This window comes from Babylonia areolata, chromosome 30 (assembly GCF_041734735.1).
Source record: "Babylonia areolata isolate BAREFJ2019XMU chromosome 30, ASM4173473v1, whole genome shotgun sequence".
Taxonomy (NCBI): Eukaryota; Metazoa; Mollusca; class Gastropoda; order Neogastropoda; family Buccinidae; genus Babylonia; species Babylonia areolata.
Window position 1 is genome coordinate 9,132,808 of NC_134905.1, and position 27,114 is coordinate 9,159,921.

General features: G+C 44.2%; 1 protein-coding gene across 2 annotated transcripts in view; it reads left to right on the forward strand.

Annotated features, from left to right (window-relative positions):
• Positions 1-14,012, forward strand: part of LOC143275598 (tripeptidyl-peptidase 2-like) — an 88,794-nt gene extending 74,782 nt beyond the window's left edge. For both annotated transcript variants that reach the window (XM_076579819.1, XM_076579820.1), the window contains exons 28-29: positions 5,844-5,963; positions 6,667-14,012. In XM_076579819.1, the coding sequence (XP_076435934.1) occupies positions 5,844-5,963; positions 6,667-6,756 (210 nt within the window). In that variant the 3' untranslated portion in view covers positions 6,757-14,012. The remainder of the gene's footprint in view (positions 1-5,843; positions 5,964-6,666) is intronic.
• Positions 14,013-27,114: the final 13,102 nt, after the last annotated feature.

A 27,114-nucleotide genomic window follows, 5' to 3' on the forward strand; every position in this document is an offset into this window, starting at 1 on the left:
CTAATATGTATGATTGGGCTTTTATGTGTATGACCGTTTTTACCCTGCTATGTAGGCAGCCATACTCTTGTTTTGGGGGGTGTGCATTCTGGGTATGTTCTTTGTTTCCATAACCCACTGTGTGCTGACATGGGTTACAGGATCTTTAATGTGTATGTTTGATATTATGCATACATTTAGGCACAAAGAGGGTTCAGGCACTAGCAGGTTTGCACATGTATTGACAGTGGAAAAATCTTCACCCCTAACCCACCTGGTACACCAAAACGGGATTTGAGAAGAGGAGCTGTCGCTGAATCAGTCAGGCATTGGACTTGTTCAGGGTTCAAAGCCCTGTTTCAGCATGGTGTTGTGTGTCCATGGGAAAAGATGCTTCATGTAGATTGTCCTCACTACATGACTGGGCCATAAGCAACAATCATAGGTGATTCAGGTTTTATGGGATCAATATTCACAGTGTTTTTACCAGGAATTCACTGCTTTTTTCACTCTATCAAAGTCCCTCACTCACATTTCTCCACAAAAGAAGTAGAAAAAATTGAGGCACTCCATCCCATACCACTGTGAATTTTGTGGAGCAGCAGCAATTTCTTCTATGCTTGTGTGTGTGTGCATATGTTTATGTGTGTGTATGTGCGAAACGAAACGAAACGAATTTTTATTTCACAAGGGTAGTGGAGTTAGCACAGCTGCTTTTTTTTACATCCAGCCCTCAATGCTTGTGAGTGTGTGAGTATGTGTGTGCATATATGCTTGCATCTGTGTGTGTGCTTACGTGCATGTGGATGTGTTGGTGCATACATGTGTGTTTGTTGTGGTTTGTGTCTGACTGATGTGGTATTATTGTAAAGCACTTTGTGATGTTTTGAAAGTGCTAGATGTAAGTGCACTATTATCATTGATATTATCATTATTATCATTCATACTATCATAATGTTGTGTAAGCTGGATAGTAGGCTCTCTAGGCCTGGCCAGTGTGCTGGGTGTACGTTTAGGTCTGGCATCCACTCTCCTGTTATTTTAATTCTTTTTTTCCCCCCCAAACAGATGTGATATAGCATACATAGTTTGCTGGCTTCAGCACCCCCTTTATACTGACAGCGGGTTTGGTGTGGTGTCAGGTGGTCACTCCCTCCCTTTATACTGACAGTGGGTTTGGTGTGGTGTCAGGTGGTCACTCCCTCCCTTTATACTGACAGTGGGTTTGGTGTGGTGTCGGGTGGTCACTCCCTCCCTTTATACTGACAGTAGGTTTGGTGTGGTGTCGGGTGGTCACTCCCTTTATACTGACAGTGGGTTTGGTGTGGTGTCAGGTGGTCACTCCCTTTATACTGACAGTGGGTTTGGTGTGGTGTCGGGTGGTCACTCCCTCCCTTTATACTGACAGTAGGTTTGGTGTGGTGTCGGGTGGTCACTCCCTCCCTTTATACTGACAGTGGGTTTGGTGTGGTGTCAGGTGGTCATTCCCTCCCTTTATACTGACAGTGGGTTTGGTGTGGTGTCAGGTGGTCACTCCCTCCCTTTATGCTGACAGTGGGTTTGGTGTGGTGTCAGGTGGTCACTCCCTCCCTTTATACTGACAGTGGGTTTGGTGTGGTGTCAGGTGGTCCCTCCCTCCCTTTATACTGACAGTGGTTTTGGTGTGGTGTCAGGTGGTCACTCCCTTTATACTGACAGTGGGTTTGGTGTGGTGTCAGGTGGTCACTCCCTCCCTTTATACTGACAATGGGTTTGGTGTGGTGTCATGTGGTCACTCCCTTCCTTTATACTGACAGTGGGTTTGGTGTAGTGTCAGGTGGTCACTCTCTTTATACTGACAGTGGGTTTGGTGTGGTGTCAGGTGGTCACTCCCTCCCTTTATACTGACAGTGGGTTTGGTGTGGTGTCAGGTGGTCACTCCCTTTATACTGACAGTAGGTTTGGTGTGGTGTCGGGTGGTCACTCCCTCCCTTTATGCTGACAGTGGGTTTGGTGTGGTGTCAGGTGGTCACTCCCTCCCTGTATACTGACAGTGGGTTTGGTGTGGTGTCAGGTGGTCACTCCCTCCCTTAGTACTGACAGTGGGTTTGGTGTGGTGTCAGGTGGTCACTCCCTTCCTTTATACTGACAGTGGGTTTGGTGTGGTGGCAGATGGTCCCTCCCTCCCTTAATACTGACAGTGGGTTTGGTGTGGTGTCAGGTGGTCACTCTCTTTATACTGACAGTGGGTTTGGTGTGGTGTCGGGTGGTCACTCCCTTTATACTGACAGTGGGTTTGGTGTGGTGTCAGGTGGTCACTCTCTTTATACTGACAGTGGGTTTGGTGTGGTGTCGGGTGGTCACTCCCTCCCTTCATACTGACAGTAGGTTTGGTGTGGTGTCGGGTGGTCACTCCCTCCCTTTATACTGACAGTGGGTTTGGTGTGGTGTCAGGTGGTCACTCCCTCCCTTTATACTGACAGTGGGTTTGGTGTGGTGTCGGGTGGTCACTCCCTTTATACTGACAGTGGGTTTGGTGTGGTGTCGGGTGGTCACTCCCTCCCTTTATACTGACAGTGGGTTTGGTGTGGTGTCAGGTGGTCACTCCCTTTATACTGACAGTGGGTTTGGTGTGGTGTCAGGTGGTCACTCCCTCCCTTTATACTGACAGTGGGTTTGGTGTGGTGTCAGGTGGTCACTCCCTCCCTTTATGCTGACAGTGGGTTTGGTGTGGTGTCAGGTGGTCACCCCCTTCCTTTATACTGACAGTGGGTTTGGTGTGGTGTCAGGTGGTCACTCCCTGCCTTTATGCTGACAGTGGGTTTGGTGTGGTGTCAGGTGGTCACTCCCTCCCTTTATGCTGACAGTGGGTTTGGTGTGGTGTCAGGTGGTCACTCCCTCCCTTAATACTGACAGTGGGTTTGGTGTGGTGTCAGGTCGTCACTCCCTTCCTTTATACTGACAGCGGGTTTGGTGTGGTGTCAGGTGGTCACTCCCTGCCTTTATACTGACAGTGGGTTTGGTGTGGTGTCAGGTGGTCACTCCCTCCCTTTATACTGACAGTGGGTTTGGTGTGGTGTCGGGTGGTCACTCCCTCCCTTTATACTGACAGTGGGTTTGGTGTGGTGTCAGGTGGTCACTCCCTCCCTTTATGCTGACAGTGGTTTTGGTGTGGTGTCAGGTGGTCACTCCCTCCCTTTATACTGACAGTGGGTTTGGTGTGGTGTCAGGTGGTCACTCCCTCCCTTTATACTGACAGTGGGTTTGGTGTGGTGTCAGGTGGTCACTCCCTCCCTTTATACTGACAGTGGGTTTGATGTGGTGTCAGGTGGTCACTCCCTCCCTTTATACTGACAGTGGGTTTGGTGTGGTGTCAGGTGGTCACTCCCTCACTTTATACTGACAGTGGGTTTGGTGTGGTGTCAGGTGGTCACTCCCTCCCTTTATACTGACAGTGGGTTTGGTGTGGTGTCGGGTGGTCACTCCCTCCCTTTATGCTGACAGTGGGTTTGGTGTGATGTCAGGTGGTCACTCCCTTCCTTTATACTGACAGTAGGTTTGGTGTGGTGGCGGGTGGTCACTCCCTCCCTTTATACTGACAGTGGGTTTGGTGTGGTGTCGGGTGGTCCCTCCCTCCCTTTATACTGACAATGGGTTTGGTGTGGTGTCAGGTGGTCACTCCCTCCCTTTATGCTGACAGTGGGTTTGGTGTGGTGTCAGGTGGTCCCTCCCTCCCTTTATACTGACAGTGGGTTTGGTGTGGTGTCAGGTGGTCACTCCCTCCCTTTATACTGACAGTGGGTTTGGTGTGGTGTCGGGTGGTCACTCCCTCCCTTTATACTGACAGTGGGTTTGGTGTGGTGTCGGGTGGTCCCTCCCTCCCTTTATACTGACAATGGGTTTGGTGTGGTGTCAGGTGGTCACTCCCTTTATACTGACAGTGGGTTTGGTGTGGTGTCAGGTGGTCACTCCCTTCCTTTATACTGACAGTGGGTTTGATGTGGTGTCAGGTGGTCACTCCCTCCCTTTATACTGACAGTGGGTTTGGTGTGGTGTCAGGTGGTCACTCCCTTTATACTGACAGTGGGTTTGGTGTGGTGTCAGGTGATCACTTCCTCCCTTTATACTGACAGTGGGTTTGGTGTGGTGTCAGGTGGTCACTCCCTCCCTTTATACTGACAGTAGGTTTGGTGTGGTGTCGGGTGGTCCCTCCCTCCCTTTATACTGACAGTGGGTTTGGTGTGGTGGCGGATGGTCCCTCCCTCCCTTAATACTGACAGTGGGTTTGGTGTGGTGTCAGGTGGTCACTCCCTTTATACTGACAGTGGGTTTGGTGTGGTGTCAGGTGGTCACTCCCTCCCTTTATACTGACAGTGGGTTTGGTGTGGTGTCCGGTGGTCACTCCCTCCCTTAATACTGACAGTGGGTTTGGTGTGGTGTCAGGTGGTCACTCCCTTCCTTTATACTGACAGTGGGTTTGGTGTGGTGTCAGGTGGCCACTCCCTCCCTTTATACTGAGAGTGGGTTTGGTGTGGTGTCAGGTGGTCACTCCCTTCCTTTATACTGACATTGGGTTTGGTGTGGTGTCAGGTGGTCACTCCTTTCCTTTATACTGACAGTGCGTTTGGTGTGGTGTCAGGTGGTCACTCTATACTGACAGTGGGTTTGGTGTGGTGTCAGGTGGTCACTCCCTTTATACTGACAGTGGGTTTGGTGTGGTGTCAGGTGGTCACTCCCTTTATACTGACAGTGGGTTTGGTGTGGTGTCGGATGGTCACTCCCTCCCCTTATACTGACAGTGGGTTTGGTGTGGTGTCAGGTGGTCACTCCCTCCCTTTATACTGACAGTGGGTTTGGTGTGGTGTCAGGTGGTCACTCCCTCCCTTTATACTGACAGTGGGTTTGGTGTGGTGTCAGGTGGTCACTCCCTCCCTTTATACTGACAGTGGGTTTGGTGTGGTGTCAGGCGGTCACTCCCTTTATACTGACAGTGGGTTTGGTGTGGTGTCAGGTGGTCACTCTCTTTATACTGACAGTTGGTTTGGTGTGGTGTCGGGTGGTCACTCTCTTTATACTGACAGTGAGTTTGGTGTGGTGTCAGGTGGTCACTCTCTTTATACTGACAGTAGGTGTGGTGTCAGGTGGTCACTCCCTTTATACTGACAGTGGGTTTGGTGTGGTGTCGGGTGGTCACTCCTTTTATACTGACAGTGGGTTTGGTGTGGTGTCGGGTGGTCACTCTCTTTATACTGACAGTGGGTTTGGTGTGGTGTCAGGTGGTCACTCCCTTTATACTGACAGTGGGTTTGGTGTGGTGTCGGGTGGTCACTCCCTTTATACTGACAGTGGGTTTGGTGTGGTGTCGGGTGGTCACTCTCTTTATACTGACAGTGGGTTTGGTGTGGTGTCAGGTGGTCACTCCCTTTATACTGACAGTGGGTTTGGTGTGGTGTCGGGTGGTCACTCCCTTCCTTTATACTGACAGTGGGTTTGGTGTGGTGTCGGGTGGTCACTCCCTTCCTTTATACTGACAGTGGGTTTGGTGTGGTGTCAGGTGGTCACTCCTTTCCTTTATACTGACAGTGGGTTTGGTGTGGTGTCGGGTGGTCACTCCCTTCCTTTATACTGACAGTGGGTTTGGTGTGGTGTCAGGTGGTCACTCTCTTTATACTGACAGTGGGTTTGGTGTGGTGTCGGGTGGTCACTCCCTTCCTTTATACTGACAGTGGGTTTGGTGTGGTGTCAGGTGGTCACTCCTTTCCTTTATACTGACAGTGGGTTTGGTGTGGTGTCAGGTGGTCACTCTCTTTATACTGACAGTGGGTTTGGTGTGGTGTCAGGTGGTCACTCTCTTTATACTGACAGTGGGTTTGGTGTGGTGTCAGGTGGTTCCCTTCAGCATACGTCACGCCCTGGAACACAAGCACTATGGGCGGGCAGCCAAGTTGATCACCAAGCAGCTGGAGGAGAAGGGCAACAGGAAGACTGACAGCCAGCTGGTGGAGGTGGGCGGGGCTTCACTTGGATAGCGTCTGGTGGTGGGGGAGGGGCTAAATTTGGTGATGTGTGGGTGAAGGCAGGGCTAGGGTGTGCGGCTCAAGTTGAGCTGTTTGGGGGTGGGGCTTAAGGTGGTCATGTGGGATTTGGTTGTGGGGCTTAAGTTGATAATTTGGGGGTTGGGGGTGTGGCTTAAATTGAGCTGTTTGGGGGGTGGGGCTTAAGTTGGGTGGTGTGGGGGTTAGAGGTGGGGCATAAGTTGGGTGGTGTGGGGATGGGGCTTAAGTTGAGCTGTTTGTGGGTGGGGCTTAAGTTGAGCTGTTTGGGGATGGGGCTTAAATTGTGGGGCATGGGGTTGGGGTGTAAGTTGGGTGCTGTGGGTGTTGGGGTTGGGGCTTAAGTTTGGTAAGATTGGGGTGGAGGTGAAGTTGGGCGGTGTGGGTGGTGGGGGAGGGGCTTGTTTGGTGGTGTGGGGTGGTGGGGGAGGGGCTTGTTTGGTGGTTTGGGGTGGTGGGGGAGGGACATGAGGTGAGTGAGTTGTGTGGGTGGAGGATGGGGAGGAGGTGAGGGGGGAAAGGAGAGTTTGTGTGTCTGCATGTGAGTGTGTTTGTAAGCTATATTTTTGGTATATTAGTGAGATTTTAGCTGTGAACAGATGGATCTCTTCCAGGAGACGACTGGTGAAGTGCCGTGTGCTGTGTGGTGTTGCAGGTGTACTCACTGCTGGGCTGGCATCACTGTGCCCGCCACCAAGAGAACGCCCTCCCCATCAAGTACCCCCCATCCTACCGCATGTTTTAACCCCTGTGTGCTCTAGTGTGCTGTGGTACAACACAACACAACACACTGCCCCCCATCCCATGTCCTGTCACCTGTTGTAATGTTCGTCTGATGTGCTGTGGCACAATGCAGCACAACACACAACAGAAGACAACACAACACCACACTGAACAATGCAATACAACACAGTACAACACAAAAGACAACACAGCACAACACATTGCAGTACAGCACAGTACAACACAACACAACAAAAGAACACAGCACAACACAGTGCAATACAACACAGTACAACACAACAAGAAACACAGCACAATACAATGCAATACAACACAGCACAACACAACACAGCACACAACAGAAGACAACACAACACCACACTACACAATGCAATACAACACAGTACGACACATCAACAACAAAAGACAACACAATGCAATACAACACGGCACAACACAATGTAACAACACAGTGCAATACAACACAATACAGCACAACACAGTGAAATACAATATAACACAACACAGTGAAATACAATACAACACAACACAGTGAAATACAACACAATACAGCACAACACAGTGAAATACAATATAACACAACACAGTGCAATACAACACAACACAGTGAAATGCAATATAACACAACACAGTGCAATACAACACAATGCAATACAACACAGTGAAATACAACACAATACAGCATAGCACAAGACAGCCTGGTGGTTGGTTGCTTTCCCATCTGAACAAAACAACAACAACAAAAACTCAGATGATGTTTGGGTGGTGGTGGAGGTGGTTGTGAATCAATTGATTGATCTTGTGATGAAGCGTTTGATGATGATGGCGAGAGCATGTGGGTGGGAAAGCCTTGGTTTAAAAAAGAAATCACGGATGAGGTGGTAATGTGTGTTTCTGTTTTTCAATATCATCATACATTATATGGAATCTTGGTGAGAGTGTGTCAGTGGAAAGCATGTGTTCTTTAAAATAATTCTTTTTCTTCTATTGTTGTCCTGTACTGAGAATTTTTTTTTATGAGCTTGTCAGTGGAAAAGCATGTGTATCTTTGAAAAAATATTTTGTTGTCGTTGTTTCAATAGATATTGTTGTTACTTGGAGTGATCAGGATTTGAGGTCTCATTTTGGCGTGGTTTAGTGTCCTTGGGAAAGGCACTGTACTCTGATTTTCCTCACTCCACCCAGGTGTCAATGGGTACCTGGCTTCAGATTGGGGAAGGTTAAATGGTGGAAGAAAGGTGTTGGGCCCCGCCTTTCTGAGCACGAATCCACTGCCCTGATGGCCGTAGAAGGATGTGGGTCAGTCATACTTAACTTTTATCAAACTTTACTTGGAATCATTGATGAGAGAGTTAGCAGAAAGACTGGTGATTGTTGCTGATGTGGCAGTAAGTGTCTGATTGGAAGGAATTGTCAATTGAAAATATCAGCAGGTTTGCTATTATTTATTCTCTTCTGTTTTTTAGATTAATGCAGTATTTCATGATGGAGATTTGCATCACAAATTATATGTAGTATTTTTTATATAAATTATAGTGGGGGGGGGGGGGGGTTTAAAAGAAATATGATAATCTGATACAGAGATTTGCATTTTTTTTAATAGAAATATGATAATATGTTAGAGAGATTTGCATAAACTGTTGAGTGTAATTAGGAAAAGCTTATGATGTTTTTAATTCTTTTTTTATAGAGTATTTTTAAAGGGTGATTGCATGAAAAAGTGTTTAAAATGTTTAGCGGGAAATGTTGGTATTAGTCTTTAAAAAAAACGTATTTGACCTTTCACATGTGTATACACACAGAAAGGGGTTCAGGTATTGGCAGGTCTGCAGGTCTGTGACTTGAGAGATTGAACAAATCTCCACTCAATTCACCAGTGAAAAATGCTCCACTCTTAATTACCAATGAAAAAATTTCAACACTTAGCAGTGAAAAAATTTCGGCTCTTAACTCACAAGTTAAAAAATCTCCACCCTTAATTCACCAGGGAACCTTAATTCACCAGGGAAAAAATCTCTACCCTTAATTCACCAGGGGAAAAATCTCTACCCTTAATTCACCAGGGAATAAATCTCCATGCTTAATTCACCACCTTTAATTCACCAGGAAAAAATCTCCACCCTTAATTCACCATGGAAAAAATCTCCATCCTTAACTTGGCAAGTTGCAGCCAGGATTGGAACCCAGGACCAGTTCAGTGCTGTTACCATTGGCTGTCAAACTTGTAAAGCTTTTTTTGTTGGTTTTTATTCAACATTTTTCAGGCAGATAAAACAAGTCACTGATAATCTTGTTGGTTGGGTTTTTGGGTGGAGGGGGGAGTTGTTGGTTTTTTTTTCCAAACTATTGTGTTCATTTTGCATGGAGTGTTCAGAGTGTTTGGGCAAAGTTTCTTTGTGTGTTCTTTATGTTTCTTTTTATAGACATTACAAAGATATATATAGTATTACACAGGGAACGGTTGTTTTGTAACTGTTGCTTCTTGTCCAGTTCGTTTTAACTGAGGTTCCCTGTGGCAGTGAGGGGTCCACTTCACCCCACTTTCAGCCATGATTAGTATCTTCACCCGTCTTTCAGCCATGATTAGTATCTTCACCCGTCTTTCAGCCATGATTAGTATCTTCACCACTCTTTCAGCCATGATTAGTATCTTCACCCCTCTTTAGTATCTTCACCCCTCTTTAGTATCTTCATCACTCTTTAGTATCTTCACCCCTCTTTCAGCCATGATTAGTATCTTCACCCCTCTTTAGTATCTTCACCCCTCTTTAGTATCTTCATCACTCTTTAGTATCTTCACCCCTCTTTAGTATCTTCATCACTCTTTAGTATCTTCACCCCTCTTTAGTATCTTCACCCCTCTTTAGTATCTTCACCCCTCTTTCAGTCATGATTAGTATCTTCACCCCTCTTTAGTATCTTCACCCCTCTTTAGTATCTTCATCACTCTTTAGTATCTTCATCACTCTTTAGTATCTTCATCACTCTTTAGTATCTTCACCCCTCTTTAGTATCTTCACCCCTCTTTAGTATCTTCATCACTCTTTAGTATCTTCACCCCTCTTTCAGTCATGATTAGTATCTTCACCCCTCTTTAGTATCTTCACCACTCTTTCAGCCATGATTAGTATCTTCACCCCTCTTTAGTATCTTCACCCCTCTTTAGTATCTTCACCAATCTTTGGTATCTTCACCCCTCTTTAGTATCTTCACAACTCTTTCAGTTATAATTAGTATCTTCACCTTTTAGTCATGATTAGTATCTTCACCACTCTTTCAGTCATGATTAGTATATTCACCCGTCTTTCAGTTAGAATTACCGGTAGTATCTTCACCACTCTTTCAGTTAGAATTAGTATCTGTGTTTCTGGCTTTGTCCTTCACCGTGTTTCTGGCTTTGTCCTTCACTGTGTCACTGTGTTTCTGGCTTTGTTCTTCACTGTGTTTCTGGCTTTGTTCTTCACTGTGTTTCTGGCTTCGTTCTTCACTGTGTTTCTGGATTGGTCCTTCACTGTGTTACTGGCTTTGTCCTTCACTGTGTCACTGTATTTTTGGCTTTGTTCTTCTTTGTGTCTCTGTGTTTCTGGCTTTGTTCTTCACTGTGTTTCTGGCTTTGTTCTTCACTATGTTTCTGGCTTTGTTCTTCACTGTGTTTCTGGCTTTGTTCTTACTTTGTCCTTAACTGTGTTTCTGGCTTTGTACTTCACTGTGTTTCTGGCTTTGTTCTTCACTGTGTTTCTGGCTTTGTTCTTCACTATGTTTCTGGCTTTGTTCTTCACTGTGTTTCTGGCTTTGTTCTTACTTTGTCCTTAACTGTGTTTATGGCTTTGTACTTCACTGTGTTTCTGGCTTTGTTCTTCACTGTGTTTCTGGCTTTGTACTTCACTGTGTTTCTGGCTTTGTTCTTCACTGTGTTTCTGGCTTTGTACTTCACTGTGTTTCTGGCTTTGTTCTTCACTGTGTTTCTGGCTTTGTTCTTCACTGTGTTTCTGGCTTTGTACTTCACTGTGTTTCTGGCTTTGTTCTTCACTATGTTTCTGGCTTTGTTCTTCACTGTGTTTCTGGCTTTGTTCTTACTTTGTCCTTAACTGTGTTTATGGCTTTGTACTTCACTGTGTTTCTGGCTTTGTTCTTCACTGTGTTTCTGGCTTTGTTCTTCACTGTGTTTCTGGCTGTGTTCTTACTTTGTCCTTAACTGTGTTTCTGGCTTTGTTCTTCACTGTGTTTCTGGCTGTGTTCTTACTTTGTCCTTAACTGTGTTTATGGCTTTGTACTTCACTGTGTTTCTGGCTTTGTTCTTCACTGTGTTTCTGGCTGTGTTCTTCGTGTCACTGTGTTTCTGGCTTTGTCCTTCACTGTTTCTGGTTTTGTCCTTCACTGTGTTTCTGGTTTTGTTCTTCACTGTGTTTCTGGTTTTGTTCTTCACTGTGTTTCTGGCTTTGTTCTTCACTGTGTTTCTGGCTTTGTACTTCACTGTGTTTCTGGCTTTGTACTTCACTGTGTTTCTGGCTTTGTACTTCACTGTGTCACTGTGTTTCTGGCTTTGTTCTTCACTGTGTCACTGTGTTTCTGGCTCGTTCTTCACTGTGTTTCTGGCTTTGTACTTCACTGTGTCACTGTGTTTCTGGCTTTGTTCTTCACTGTGTCACTGTGTTTCTGGCTTTGTTCTTCACTGTGTCACTGTGTTTCTGGCTTTGTACTTCACTGTGTCACTGTGTTTCTGGCTTTGTACTTGATTCTGGCTTTGTTCTTCACTGTGTTTCACAGTGAATGGTCTTTTTAAAAGCTATGCTGTGTTAAGAGGGTAGTGTTCTATGAGCGTTGCAAAAAGTGCAAAGAAGGTAGTGTTCTATGAGCATTGCTAAAAGTGCAGAGTTATGCTATGTTTATAAGGTATTGTTCTGTGAGTATTACTAAAAGTGCAAAGTTATGCTGTGTTTATAGGGTAGTGTTCTATAAGAGATGCTAAAAGTGCAAAGCTATGCTATGTTTATAAGGTAGTGTTCAATGAGTGTTGCTAAAAGTGCAAAATGATGCTGTGTTTATAGGTAAATTTTGTTTTGTGTGGTTTGCAAAAGATTCTGTTTAAAGTGATTTTCTGTTTACAGGAGGGTGTTCTCTGTGTGCCTCTCTCAAAAAAAAAAAAATCTTTGCAAAGTGATATTTGATATGTTCATAGGATAGTTTTTTGCTAAAAGTTTCTTTCTAAAGTGATCATGTGAGTATCCTTGAAAGTTTGTTTGGAAAAAAAAGAATCTCAGTTATAAAAAGTATCTCAGTTGTAAACAGTATCCCAAGTTATAAAAATAAGAACCCACCTGTATCTTAGTAATAATTGGTATTAGACTTATAAATAGAATCTGCACTCACATGGAATATCCCAGTGATGAATGGATCTTAGTCAGAAATATCAGAATTACACATAGTGCCCCAGAAAGAATTATCCCAGTTACAGAATAGTATTCCAGTTTACACAGTATGTTCTCCCTGGGAAAGGGAAGGGGGATGAACTTAAGTGTTAATTTTCAGTTTTGCTGTTCTCCTCTGTGAATGTGTGTGTGTGTTTGTGTGTGTGTGTTGTGTATTTGAGTGTGGTGGATGTGTGTGTTAGTGTTCGGTGTATGTGAGGGTGGTGTGTTTGTGTTTGTGAGTGTGGTGTATTTGTATATATGAGTGTGTGTTGTTTTTTATGTATGTGCGTGTGTGGTGTATTGGTATATATGAGTGTGTGTTGTGTTTTATGTATGTGCGTGTGTGGTGTATTGGTTTATGTGAGTGTAGAGTGTGTTTGTGACACTGTGTGTTGTCTTTCTGGCCCTTTTTCCAACAATTTCTCCAACCTCCCCCTCTTTGTGTTTGTTTTTTGTAAGTATATAGACTTTGAATAACATGTTCTGACTACCTGTCTATATTTTACAACTCCCAGATTTTTTCCCCATATTGCATTGTAGGGCACAGCGATCAGATTAATTATATTAGAAAATCCTTTATAAGCCTGCAAAATATACAGTAATTTGAAGACAATTTTCAATGGATTTTACTGAATAAGTATGTTGTGTCTCTAAGGCTTGGGGTGTGGGGCACAGCAATCAGGTTTCAATACGTTTTACAGAATAAATAATTTGTTGTCTTTTTGGCTTACATACTTCTAGGGTACATCAATGATTTTTTTGTGCAAATTGTACAATTTTTGAAGATCGAAAGTTGTAATTATGTTTTACTGGGTTTTTTTTGAGAAATATGAAGTTGTTTTCTGTAAAAGGGGAGGAAGCATGACACTTCACAGGTTGAAATGTTGCACATATTTCCACTGTGACCAAAAAAAAAAAAAAAAGAGAAAATGGAATGCAGTGTCACCAACACTGCTGAATCTTCATAGGATTGATGATATCATGATTGTATTGCTCAGCATCACACTGTTAAGCATACATGTATGTAGGCCATATTGCCTTGCATGGTTTCTAGGAAAGTGTGATTTTTAGGGTGATGGGTATTGCACTGGTGTTAACTTGTACAGTTGTACGAAAGAATTAGTGTTGAGGTTGTGGTCAGTGTGTGGACATTGTGTATGGAAGAAGTGACGTGTATTGAAGATTTGTTGTGTGTTTGTGGACATTATTACACATTTTCATATATATATATACTGCGTTGTCACTTACATATACTGTATTGTTACTCATTTTCATGTATATTATTATTATGAGCATTTACGCCTAATCTTGAAAATAAGCCCTAGGCATTTACAAATAGAATACATATGTAAATATCGAAAACGAAAAATTGAACACCAGATACCAAACATAATTGAAAACTATTCATCCACCACCAACCCCACCCTCCCCCCTTCTGACCCCCCCACTCCCCACACAATACACACAAGCATGTACACACACAAATCATAGTACACAATCGTAAATAGTACACAATCAAAAATACCACCAACAAATCCTGAAACTATCAAAACTCACTTTTCATGTATACTATTTTGCTATTCATTTTCACTATACTCATTATTGTAAAAGTGTATTGTTACACATTGTCATGTTCACTGTATCTCTGTAGAAAGTAATTCTTTGAATTTTGTGGTGTGGGTAAGTGAGCACGCAAATTTTAATGCCAAATATGTGTAAAATGAAATAAAAAGAAAACTTTGATTTTGTTGTGGGTAAATGAAGTGGAATGTGTGTAACATGTCTTGAGAATGGAAAATTGTTTCCTCATTGTGTTGTTGAAATAAAGAAATAAATACAATCATCACCATCTTGTGGCGTGTCATACATTTTACCAGGTCTTGTTGGTGTGTCACAGTCTTTAGCGGATGCCAGTTAAAGAGAAAAGAAAAGAAAAACAAAACAAAAAACTTGAAGTGTTGACAGAAGTGTCATGCTTTTTGACTCTCTTGTGTCTGTGTGTCCATGGTAAACTTTAACATTGCCATTTTCTCTGGAAATACTTTGTCTGCCAATACCAAATTTGGCTTAAACACAGTACGAAAATAATCTTCACAGTCATACCAATATCAGGTTGTAAGTATCCCGAATTAAGCCTTATTTTCTAACCATTAACGGTTTATTTCGTTGAGGTTCATTCCGAAATCCGAAAATTCTAAAACCCAGCTTCCCACTGAGTTAGGCTTACCAGAAGGTAGGTTGCGTTCGAAGACAACGACCTCGGTTTTTTGGTGTGTTTTTTTACAATTCAAAGAAATGCAAATTCTGGACAGAACACATACAATGATACTAAGTACGCCATCGACTTGTTTACTGCATATAAATATTCTAAAGTGGACACTGAGTTAATTGGAATGAACAAAAAAGAAAAATTGAATCGATCGTTTCTTTCAGCCCATGGTTGACTGGTTCGTCAGTGCAGATCTAGAGATCTACAATGTGTTGCGGTGGGCTTGAAGCTATGGCAACGTCTCCTTAACCGCCAAAATAAAGGAATATTCGATATATAATAAAACACACACACACACACAAATATTTTAAACGGCCACTACAATTATTTCTATTTGTCGCACAAAGAAGAAAACGTCAATATTGTTTAAAGGATTAAATTTAGTCGAAAGCCGTCAGATGCACCACACCATCGGTTGACGCTTGTGGCGTCATACCCCACATCATCTGTTGACACTTGTGGCGTCATACCCCACATCATCTGTTGACAGTCGTGGCGTCATAACCCACATCATCTGTTGACAGTCGTGGTGTCATACCCCACACCATCTGTTGACACACTTGTGGCGTCATACCCCACATCATCTGTTGACAGTCGTGGCGTCATACCCCACATCATCTGTTGACAGTCGTGGTGTCATACCCCACACCATCGGTTGACACTCGTGGTGTCATACCCCACAGCATCTGTTGACACTCGTGGTGTCATACCCCACACCATCGGTTGACGCTTGTGGCGTCATACCCCACATAATCAGTTGACACTTGTAGCGTCATACCCCACAGCATCTGTTGACACACTTGTGGCGTCATACCCCACACCATCGGTTGACACTTGTGGCGTCATACCCCACACCATCTGTTGACACACTAGTGGCGTCATACCCCACACCATCGGTTGACACTTGTGGCGTCATACCCCACACCATCTGTTGACACACTTGTGGCGTCATACCCCACACCATCTGTTGACACTCGTGGCGTCATACCCCACATAATCAGTTGACACTTGTGGCGTCATACCCCACAGCATCTGTTGACACACTTGTGGCGTCATACCCCACATAATCAGTTGACACTTGTGGCGTCATACCCCACACCATCTGTTGACACACCTGTGGCGTCATACCCCACACCATCTGTTGACACACCTGTGGCGTCATACCCCACAGCATCTGTTGACACACCTGTGGCGTCATACCCCACATCATCGGTTGACGCTTGTGGCGTCATACCCCACACCATCGGTTGACACTTGTGGCGTCATACCCCACATCACCTGTTGACACTTGTGGCGTCATACTCCACATAATCGGTTGACACTTGTGGCGTCATACCCCACATCATTGGTTGACACTTGTGGTGTCATATACCACACCATCTGTTGACACTTATGGCGTCATACCCCACATCATATGTTGACACTTGTGGCGTCATACACCACATCATCTGTTGACACTTGTGGCGTCATGCCCCACACCATCTGTTGACACTTGTGGCGTCATACCCCACAACATCGGTTGACATCTGTGGCGTCATAGCCCACACCATCTGTTGACACTTGTGGCGTCATGCCCCACATCATCTGTTGACACTTGTGGTGTCATACCCCACACCATCGGTTGACATCTGTGGCGTCATACCCCACACCATCGGTTGACATCTGTGGCGTCATAGCCCGAAGTCCGAAGTACACAAGCGGTTCCAGGTGGGGCAAGGAATCTAGCGGGAAGGGGGGAGTGGGTGTGGTTGTGGGAGGGTCTGGGTGGAGGGACAGGGCAGGGGCTGACGTATAACCGATAATGATCAGCTGGTGGTGGTCTCCCTTCAATGTCATCACTGCAGTATTTGTCACTGTCAGGGCACACAGCTACTTCTGTCAGCACAACAGTCTCAAAGGGCAGAATACAATAGTACACTGACACCATGGCAATGACAGCATGTTACGGCAGGTAGCCAGAATGTCAGTTTTTATTTTTGATGCCCGGCCGGACAAACTCAATCACCTGAATCGCCATGGACTGGTGCTGTGAGTATCATCACACATTCATCCATTCTAATTGCGCATACCACAAAAGATTCATTCAAATTGTCGTTCTCCTGGAAACACGTTTTAATAAAATAAAAAAATCTATTCAGTCTAATTGCTCATACGTACATGTTAAAGATTATTTCATTAAAATTATTCATACATGTAAAATAAAAGCCGATTAACTCATTGTAATTACGCATACTAATGAACGCATGTTAACGGAAAGGTTCATTCATTCTGGTTGATCACATTCATGAACACACATAAAAAGAGTCATTCATTCTAACTGCTTATGAACACTGACGACAGGGATCGTACAGTCACAGAAGTCTGGAAAAATGGTTTGGGTCTTGGTACTGAGGACCCGAGGGGTGTATCTCAAATTCCTAAAACCTGGATGTGATTAATCCTGGCTGACTGATTTTGCTTTTCTGAGTCGCCGCTTATGGTGTATGTTGCCCAGAGATGGTAGGTCAGACCCGATAACCTTTGTGGCGGGTTTTTACAGTTATGTTCTGGGCACGTACCTAAACTCACACCCCGGGGAGTAAACCCAGACCGACCTCCCCCCCCCCCCCCCAATGGTCCACAATCCCTCCCCCGCCCCCTTCAAAATCATCAAATTGCCCCAGACAACAAAATCTATCAATTCAAGCACATTGAACCTGTGAACCTGAAATTGAGGTGGGGGGTGGGGGTATTGGGCTGAACACGAAACAGAATCACTCCCCACCCTGTTCCGAATCCACTTCCCATGGAGTAATCTGGGGCATGGTCCAAAAAACACCCCACAGGGTAGATAAGGCACGTGGCCATTTCACCTCCCTGTCAGGTAAGGTGTGTTTGTGCACGTGCCAAAACTCACTGTCCGGGGAGTAGTTCCAGACACGACAATGGTGAGCCAGAGCCACTCCAGGGGAATGAAATTAGAACAAGGTTGGAGTGATTTCAGACTTACGCCTGAAAATAATTCCCCTCCAGTACTTTGAATGTATACTGTCCCTCCAGGCCTGTTGGTTGTGTGGAAAAACCTGGGTCCATGCAAGTGGGTTTCCTGTCCATTCTGCACTGTTGTCAGTCCATTGCCTTTTTCTGTCTCCCTCTCCCTCCTTCAACAGTTCCCTGGAGGATTGTTCAGTGTTTCATGGCCATACCACATACAAACGTAGTTCCCTTTTCTTAACTGATGTCAGCAGATCTTCACACGGTCCTTCGTGGCGCTTGGTTTGGCGCACTTGTTCATTGCTGATGTGACCAGTGTGTCTGTTGTGTGGTATTTTGTGACAACACCTCATTTTCATGGCTTGTATTCTTCTTTCCAAACCTACTGCGAAGGTCCATGTCTCGCGCACACAGGAAGAATAGAATACAGCAGCGCACACAAGAAGAATAGAATACAGCAGTGCACACAGGAAGAATAGAATACAGCAGTGCACACAGAAAGAATAGAATACAGCAGTGCACACAAGAAGAATAGAATACAGCAGTGCACACAGGAATAGAATACAGCAGCGCACACAGGAAGAATAGAATACAGCAGTGCACACAGGAAGAATAGAATACAGCAGTGCACACAGGAATAGAATACAGCAGCGCACACAGGAAGAATAGAATACAGCAGCGCAAAAGAATAGAATACAGCAGTGCACACAGGAAGAATAGAATACAGCAGTGCACACAGAAAGAATAGAATACAGCAGTGCACACAAGAAGAATAGAATACAGCAGTGCACACAGGAATAGAATACAGCAGCGCACACAGGAAGAATAGAATACAGCAGTGCACACAGGAAGAATAGAATACAGCAGTGCACACAGGAAGAATAGAATACAGCAGTGCACACAGGAAGAATAGAATACAGCAGTGCACACAAGAAGAATAGAATACAGCAGTGCACACAGGAATAGAATACAGCAGCGCACACAGGAAGAATAGAATACAGCAGTGCACACAGGAAGAATAGAATACAGCAGTGCACACAGGAAGAATAGAATACAGCAGTGCACACAGGAATAGAATACAGCAGCGCACACAGGAATAGAATACAGCAGTGCACACAGGAATAGAATACAGCAGCGCACACAGGAAGAATAGAATACAGCAGTGCACACAGGAAGAATAGAATACAGCAGTGCACACAGGAAGAATAGAATACAGCAGTGCACACAAGAAGAATAGAATACAGCAGTGCACACAAGAAGAATAGAATACAGCAGCGCACACAGGAAGAATAGAATACAGCAGTGCACACAAGAAGAATAGAATACAGCAGTGCACACAGGAATAGAATACAGCAGCGCACACAGGAAGAATAGAATACAGCAGTGCACACAGGAAGAATAGAATACAGCAGTGCACACAGGAATAGAATACAGCAGCGCACACAGGAAGAATAGAATACAGCAGCGCAAAAGAATAGAATACAGCAGTGCACACAGGAGCCTGATGTTGTTTTTGCTGTTAAACGTTGCTGTCCTTCCATACAGGTTCCAGCGTGGAGAGTGCTGCTGTCTGGTTTGTGGTCACGGTCCTTCACTGCTGATAGCGGGTCCCGGGTGTGTGACCTGTCGAGCAGTTCCCACCTCCTGTCCCTGGACAGTCACGTCATGGTGACGGTGCTGGTGGCCAGGCGGTGCTGCAACAACCAGACAGTGTGGTGTACATCTGACATGAATTTACCCGTGGATCTGAGAGTGGCAGTGTTGTCGTGTTGGCTGCTCCCCTTCATTTGCTGTATCTTCCTGGTCAGAACAGCTTTGTTGGCCGACAGACTGCAGCTCAGACTGGCTAGTGCCCGCTGGCAGGGGAGCAGGGGGGGGGGGGGGGGGGGGGGGGGGGGGTAGGTTAGTTCATTATTTTGTTAGTGTGTGTTGATAGTAGTGTGAGTAGTAGTGGCAGGTCCTAGTACTTTTCACTTTCAGTTTTGTGGAGTTGACAAAGCCTGCGAACACACACAGACACAGAGAAACACACACATACACACACACACTCACACATGTACACATGCACATACACACACACATGCACACACACACACACTCACACATGTACACACACGCGCGCGCGCGCGCGCACACACACACACACAACAAAAAAACTTGAAATTTTATCAAAATCAAATGGAATCAAACGAAACAAAAGAATAAACAAAAAACAAAACAAAAAACAAAAACAAAACAGCAATATATATATATATATATGTATGTATGTATGTATGTATGTATATATATATATAAACACCAGCAATATAAATAGAGGAGAAATAAAAGGGTGAAGCCAATCAATCAGTTCTATAACCACCATCTCACAATCAATACAGCCGTCCGTATCACTTCAGTCGACGCTATTGATTCAAGCCTTCCAACCACCAACACCTTATTTGGCCCAATGCCTTCTCCCGCCAAACCACGGGGGGTTCAAAACCCCTGAGATCAAAGACTGAAATTGGCACTGCAAATCTGGGAAAGCGTTGATAAAACCACGTTGATTAGCAAAACTACAGAACTGCTACTGAGATAGGCCAGAAGTGTTTCATGGATTAAGTTCACGTGGTTCTCTCTAAAGGTTTGTGCAGCTGAACTCAACTGAACTGAAAAGGGATGTGGTTAAGTAATGTGTGTGTGTGTGTGTGTGTGTGTGTGTGTGTGTGTGCGACAGTGTTTGTATGATGTGGAGATTGCGCGTACCGTTGTATTTGAACAACCACAGTCACAACTTAAACAACAACTACCACCAGTACTACTCCTACTACTGACCACTACAAAAGCCTGTTTCTGAGTTATCTTTTAACACACACAATAACTGTGCGTTTTAACATTGTACAGCGTTTGTTAGCGTTGTATGGAATTCTTTATTAACATCATTATCATTATCATTGTTGCTGCTGCTGCCGCTGTCGTTCCTATCATCATTGTCATAGTTGTCTGTTGAATCATTATTCTCAACACCATCATTGTCATAGTTGTCTGTTACGTCATTATTCTCAACATCATCATTGTCATAGTTGTCTGTTACATCATCATCATCAATATTGTCATTGTCATAGTTGTCTATTACGTCATTATCCTCAACATCACCATTGTCACAGTTGTCTGTTATGTCATTATCATAACATCACAATTGTCATCATTGTCATAGTTGTCTGTTACGTCATTATCCTCAACATCACAATTGTCATAGTTGTCTGTTACATCATCATCATCAATATTGTCATTGTCATTGTCATAGTTGTCTATTACGTCATTATCCTCAACATCACCATTGTCACAGTTGTCTGTTATGTCATTATCATAACATCACAATTGTCATCATTGTCATAGTTGTCTGTTACGTCATTATCATCAACATCATCATTGTCATTGTTGCCTGTTACGTCATTATCATCAACATCGTCATTGTCATCATTGTTATTGTTGCCATCTCATTAACATTATCATATGTATTACAAATGGTGAGCTGTAGTTTGTGAGGTGATGGAGATCATATCAGATTTAAACAGCAGTATAGAACAAGGTGTAGGACACGTAAAAAAACGTCACAAACCAATAATCCACACGATGCCCTCCCCCACCACCACCACACCCTGCTTGACTGCCGTCTCTACCACCAGAACCCCCCTGTCGAACTCACACCAGCCTGGTCACACCCTTTCAGTTAAGTCTCCTTTTCTTCCAACACAGTGTCTGGCACTGAAAACGCGTGCCCCCTGGAAAAGACTAACTTCCTCGTGTGTTCATGTTTCATCAATTCATCTTCCTCAGCTGGTCTATTGATGATAGTGCTGAGGAGTCATGTTTGGTGAGAGGCTTCAAACGGTCAGGTGGTGGGTTTGGGGTGTCGTTCTAGCCTCAGTCACCAATGTTTATAAGGAGGGGGCGGGGTGGGAGAGGGGGGTCCGGGTGTGTGTGTGTGTGTGCGTGTGTGTGTGTGTGTGTGTGTGTGTGTGTGACAGATATTTGGGGGGGGGGGGGGTAAATTCAGTCTCGCGGTTTGACAGATGGGAAACGTTGATAAAAAAGCTGAGTTATGGTTGTGCTGGAATTCTTTTTAATATCTGGGATATCTATACTCGTGTTCAAATCCCTACTTTACACTATGTGTGTTTTCGTGTGAGCGCGCTCGCTCGTTTGAGTGTGTGAGAGTGGGGGAGCCTGGGGGGGGAGGGTGCGGATGCGGAGGGAGGGTATGGGGGCGGGGGGGGGGGTGTATTGTGTGTATATGAATAGATAAGCAAATATGAATAGATAAACAAATATTTTTTTTGTCGTCGCATTACATTCTTTCTTAATCTGAAAGACAAGTTACTTTAAAAACAAACAAACATATAAATATGATGATAACAATAATAATAATAGTAACGATGATAAAATAGATAAATAAATGAATAAATAAAGGAGAGAAGAAAGCATACATTTGCGAATGCATTACTTTAAAATTACTTGGAATTCTCTCTTTTTCTTTCTGCCTATCTATGTTTTTCTGTCTCTCTTTCTATGTCTCTGTGTTTGTCTCGATGTATATATGTCTCTCTATGACTGTGTTTGTGCATCACTCGATGTATATATGTCTGTCTCTCTATGACTGTGTTTGTGCATCACTCGATGTATATATGTCTGTCTCTCTATGACTGTGTTTGTGCATCACTCGATGTATATATGTCTGTCTCTCTATGACTGTGTTTGTGCATCACTCGATGTATATATGTCTGTCTCTCTATGACTGTGTTTGTGCATCACTCGATGTATATATGTCTGTCTCTCTATGACTGTGTGTTTGTGCATCACTCGATGTATATCTGTCTGTCTCTCTATGACTGTGTGTTTGTGCATCACTCGATGTATATCTGTCTCTCTATGTCTGTGTTTGTGCATCACTTGATATGTATCTGTCTGTCTCTCTATGACTGTGTTTGTGCATCACTTGATGTATATCTGTCTGTCTCTCTATGACTGTGTTTGTGCATCACTTGATGTATGTCTGTCTGTCTCTCTATGACTGTGTTTGTGCATTACTCCATGTATATCTCTCTGTCTCTCTATGACTGTGTGTTTATGCATCACTCGATGTATATATGTCTGTCTCTCTATGTCTGTGTTTGTGCATCACTTGATGTGTATCTGTCTGTCTCTCTATGTCTGTGTGTTTCTGCATCACTTGATGTATATCTGTCTGCCTCTCTATGTCTGTGTTTGTGCATCACTCGATGTATATCTGTCTGTCTCTCTATGACTATGTGTTTGTGCATCACTTGATGTATATCTGTATGTCTCTCTATGTCTGTGTGTTTGTACATCATTTGATGTATATCTGGCTGTCTCTCTATGTCTGTGTTTGTGCATTAACTGATGTATATCTATCTGTCTCACTATGTTTGTGTTTGTGCATCACTTAATGTATATCTGTCTGTCTCTCTATGTCTGTGTTTGTGCATCACTTGATGTATATCTGTCTGTCTCTCTATGTCTGTGTTTGTGCATCACTTGATGTATATCTGTCTGTCTCTCTATGTCTGTGTTTGCGCATCACTTGATGTATATCTGTATGTCTCTCTATGTCTGTGTTTGTGCATCACTCGATATATATCTGTCTGTCTCTCTATGACTATGTGTTTGTGCATCACTTGATGTATATCTGTCTGTCCCTCTATGTCTGTGTGATTGTGCATCACTTGATGCATATCTGTCTGTCTCTCTATGTCTGTGTTTGTGCATCACTTGATGTATATCTGTATGTCTATGTCTGTGTTTGTGCATCACTCGATATATATCTGTCTGTCTCTCTATGTCTGTGTTTGTGAATACTCCACCACAGACACATGGTGAGAGGATATATAATACTCCACCACAGACACATGGTGAGAGGATAAATAATAATCCGCCACAGACACATGGTGAAAGGATATATAATACTCCACCATGGACACAGGGTGAGAGGATATATAATACTCCAACACAGACACAGGGTGACAGGATATATAATACTCCACCACGGACACAGGGTGAGACGATATGTAATACTCCACCACAGATACAGTGTGAGAGGGTATGTAATACTCCACCACAGATACAGGGTGAGAGGATATGTAATACTCCACCACATACACAGGGTGAGTGGATACATAATACTCCACCATGGGCACAGGGTGAGAGGATATATAATACTCCACCACGGACACAGGGTGAGAGGATATATAATACTCCAACACAGACACAGGGTGAGAGGATATATAATACTCCACCACATACACAGGGTGAGAGGATATGTAATATTCCACCACGGACACATGGTGAGAGGATATATAATACTCCACCACGGACATAGGGTGAGAGGATATGTAATACTCCACCACAGACACAGCGTGAGAGGATATATAATACTCCACCACAGATACATGGTGAAAGGATATATAATACTTCAACACAGACACAGGGTGAGAGGATATGTTATACTCCACCACGGACACAGGGTGAGAGGATATGTAATACTCCACCATGGACACAGGGTGAGAGGATATTTAATACTCCACCACAGACACAGGGTGAGAGGATATATAATACTCCACCACGGACATATGGTGAGACGATATGTAATACTCCACCACAGATACAGGGTGAGAGGGTATGTAATACTCCACCACAGATACAGGGTGAGAGGATATGTAATGCTCCACCACAGATACAGGGTGAGAGGATATGTAATACTCCAACACAGACACAGGGTGAGAGGATATGTAATACTCCAACACAGACACAGGGTGAGAGGATATGTAATACTCCAACACAGACACAGGGTGAGAGGATATGTAATACTCCACCACATACACAGGGTGAGTGGATATATAATGCTCCAACACAGACACAGGGTGAGAGGATATATAATACTCCACCACATACAGAGGGTGAGAGGATATGTAATACTCCACCACGGACGCATGGTGAGAGGATATATAATACTCCACCACGGACACAGGGTGAGAGGATATATAATACTCCATCACGGACACAGGGTGAGATGATATATAATACTCCACCACGGACACAGGGTGAGAGGATATGTAATACTCCACCACGGACACAGGGTGAGAGGATATATAATACTCCAACACAGACACAGGGTGAGAGGATATATAATACTCCACCACATACACAGGGTGAGAGGATATGTAATACTCCACCACAGATACAGGGTGAGAGGATATATAATACTCCACCACGGACACAGGGTGAGAGGATATGTAATACTCCACCACGGACACAGTGTGAGATGATATATAATACTCCACCACGGACACAGGGTTAGAGGATATGTAATACTCCACCACGGACAAAGGGTGAGAGGATATATAATACTCCAACACAGACACAGGGTGAGAGGATATATAATACTCCACCACAGATACATGGTGAAAGGATATATAATACTTCAACACAGACACAGGGTGAGAGGATATGTTATACTCCACCACGGACACAGGGTGAGAGGATATGTAATACTCCACCATGGACACAGGGTGAGAGGATATTTAATACTCCACCACAGACACAGTGTGAGAGGATATATAATACTCCACCACGGACATATGGTGAGACGATATGTAATACTCCACCACAGATACAGGGTGAGAGGGTATGTAATACTCCACCACAGATACAGGGTGAGAGGATATGTAATGCTCCACCACAGATACAGGGTGAGAGGATATGTAATACTCCAACACAGACACAGGGTGAGAGGATATGTAATACTCCAACACAGACACAGGGTGAGAGGATATGTAATACTCCAACACAGACACAGGGTGAGAGGATATGTAATACTCCACCACATACACAGGGTGAGTGGATATATAATGCTCCAACACAGACACAGGGTGAGAGGATATATAATACTCCACCACATACAGAGGGTGAGAGGATATGTAATACTCCACCACGGACACATGGTGAGAGGATATATAATACTCCACCACGGACACAGGGTGAGAGGATATATAATACTCCATCACGGACACAGGGTGAGATGATATATAATACTCCACCACGGACACAGGGTGAGAGGATATGTAATACTCCACCACGGACACAGGGTGAGAGGATATATAATACTCAAACACAGACACAGGGTGACAGGATACATAATACTCCACCACGGACACAGGGTGAGAGGATATATAATACTCCACCACAGGTACAGGGTGAGAGGATATAGAATACTCCACCACGGACACAGGGTGAGAGGATATGTAATACTCCACCACGGACACAGTGTGAGATGATATATAATACTCCACCACGGACACAGGGTTAGAGGATATGTAATACTCCACCACGGACAAAGGGTGAGAGGATATATAATACTCCAACACAGACACAGGGTGAGAGGATATATAATACTCCACCACATACACAGGGTGAGAGGATATATAATACTCCAACACAGACACAGGGTGAGAGGATATGTAATGCTCCACCACAGACACAGGGTGAGAGGATATATAATACTCCAACACAGACACAGGGTGACAGGATACATAATACTCCACCACGGACACAGGGTGAGAGGATATATAATACTCAAACACAGACACAGGGTGACAAGATACATAATACTCCACCACGGACACAGGGTGAGAGGATATATAATACTCCACCACAGGTACAGGGTGAGAGGATATAGAATACTCCACCACAGATACAGGGTGAGAGGATATGTAATACTCCAATACAGACACAGGGTGAGAGGATATATAATACTCCACCACGGACACAGGGTGATAGGATATGTAATACTCCACCACGGACACATGGTGAGAGGATATATAATACTCCACCACGGACACAGGGTGAGAGGATATATAATACTCCACCACGGACACAGGGTGAGAGGATATTTAATACTCTACCACAGACACAGGGTGAGAGGATATGTAATACTCCACCACGGACAAAGGGTGAGAGGATATATAATACTCCACCACGGACACAGGGTGAGGGGATATGTAATACTCCACCACGGACACATGGTGAGAGGATATTTAATACTCCACCACAGATACAGGGTGAGAGGATATATAATACTCCACCACGGACACAGGGTGAGAGGATATGTAATACTCCACCACAGATACAGGGTGGGAGGATATTTAATACTCCACCACAGACACAGGGTGAGATGATGTATAATACTCCACCACGGACACAGGGTGAGAGGATATGTAATACTCCACCACGGACACAGGGTGAGAGGATATTTAATACTCCACCACAGATACAGGGTGAGAGGATATATAATACTCCACCACATACACAGGGTGAGAGGATATATAATACTCCACCACGGACACAGGGTGAGAGGATATGTAATACTCCACCACGGACACAGGGTGAGGGGATATTTAATACTCCACCACATATACAGGGTGAGAGGATATATAATACTCCACCACAGACAAATGGCGAGATGATATATAATACTCCCAGCAGCAAAGGGAATCATTATCGTCATCGTCATCAACAATAACACAGAGAGAAACACCACACGTCGCCAAAAAATCGACAAACATCGGGAACTGAACAACCTCCCCCCCCCCCCCCAACCCCCACCCACCCCTCCACACACACACACACACATTGCGTTATCACACACTGA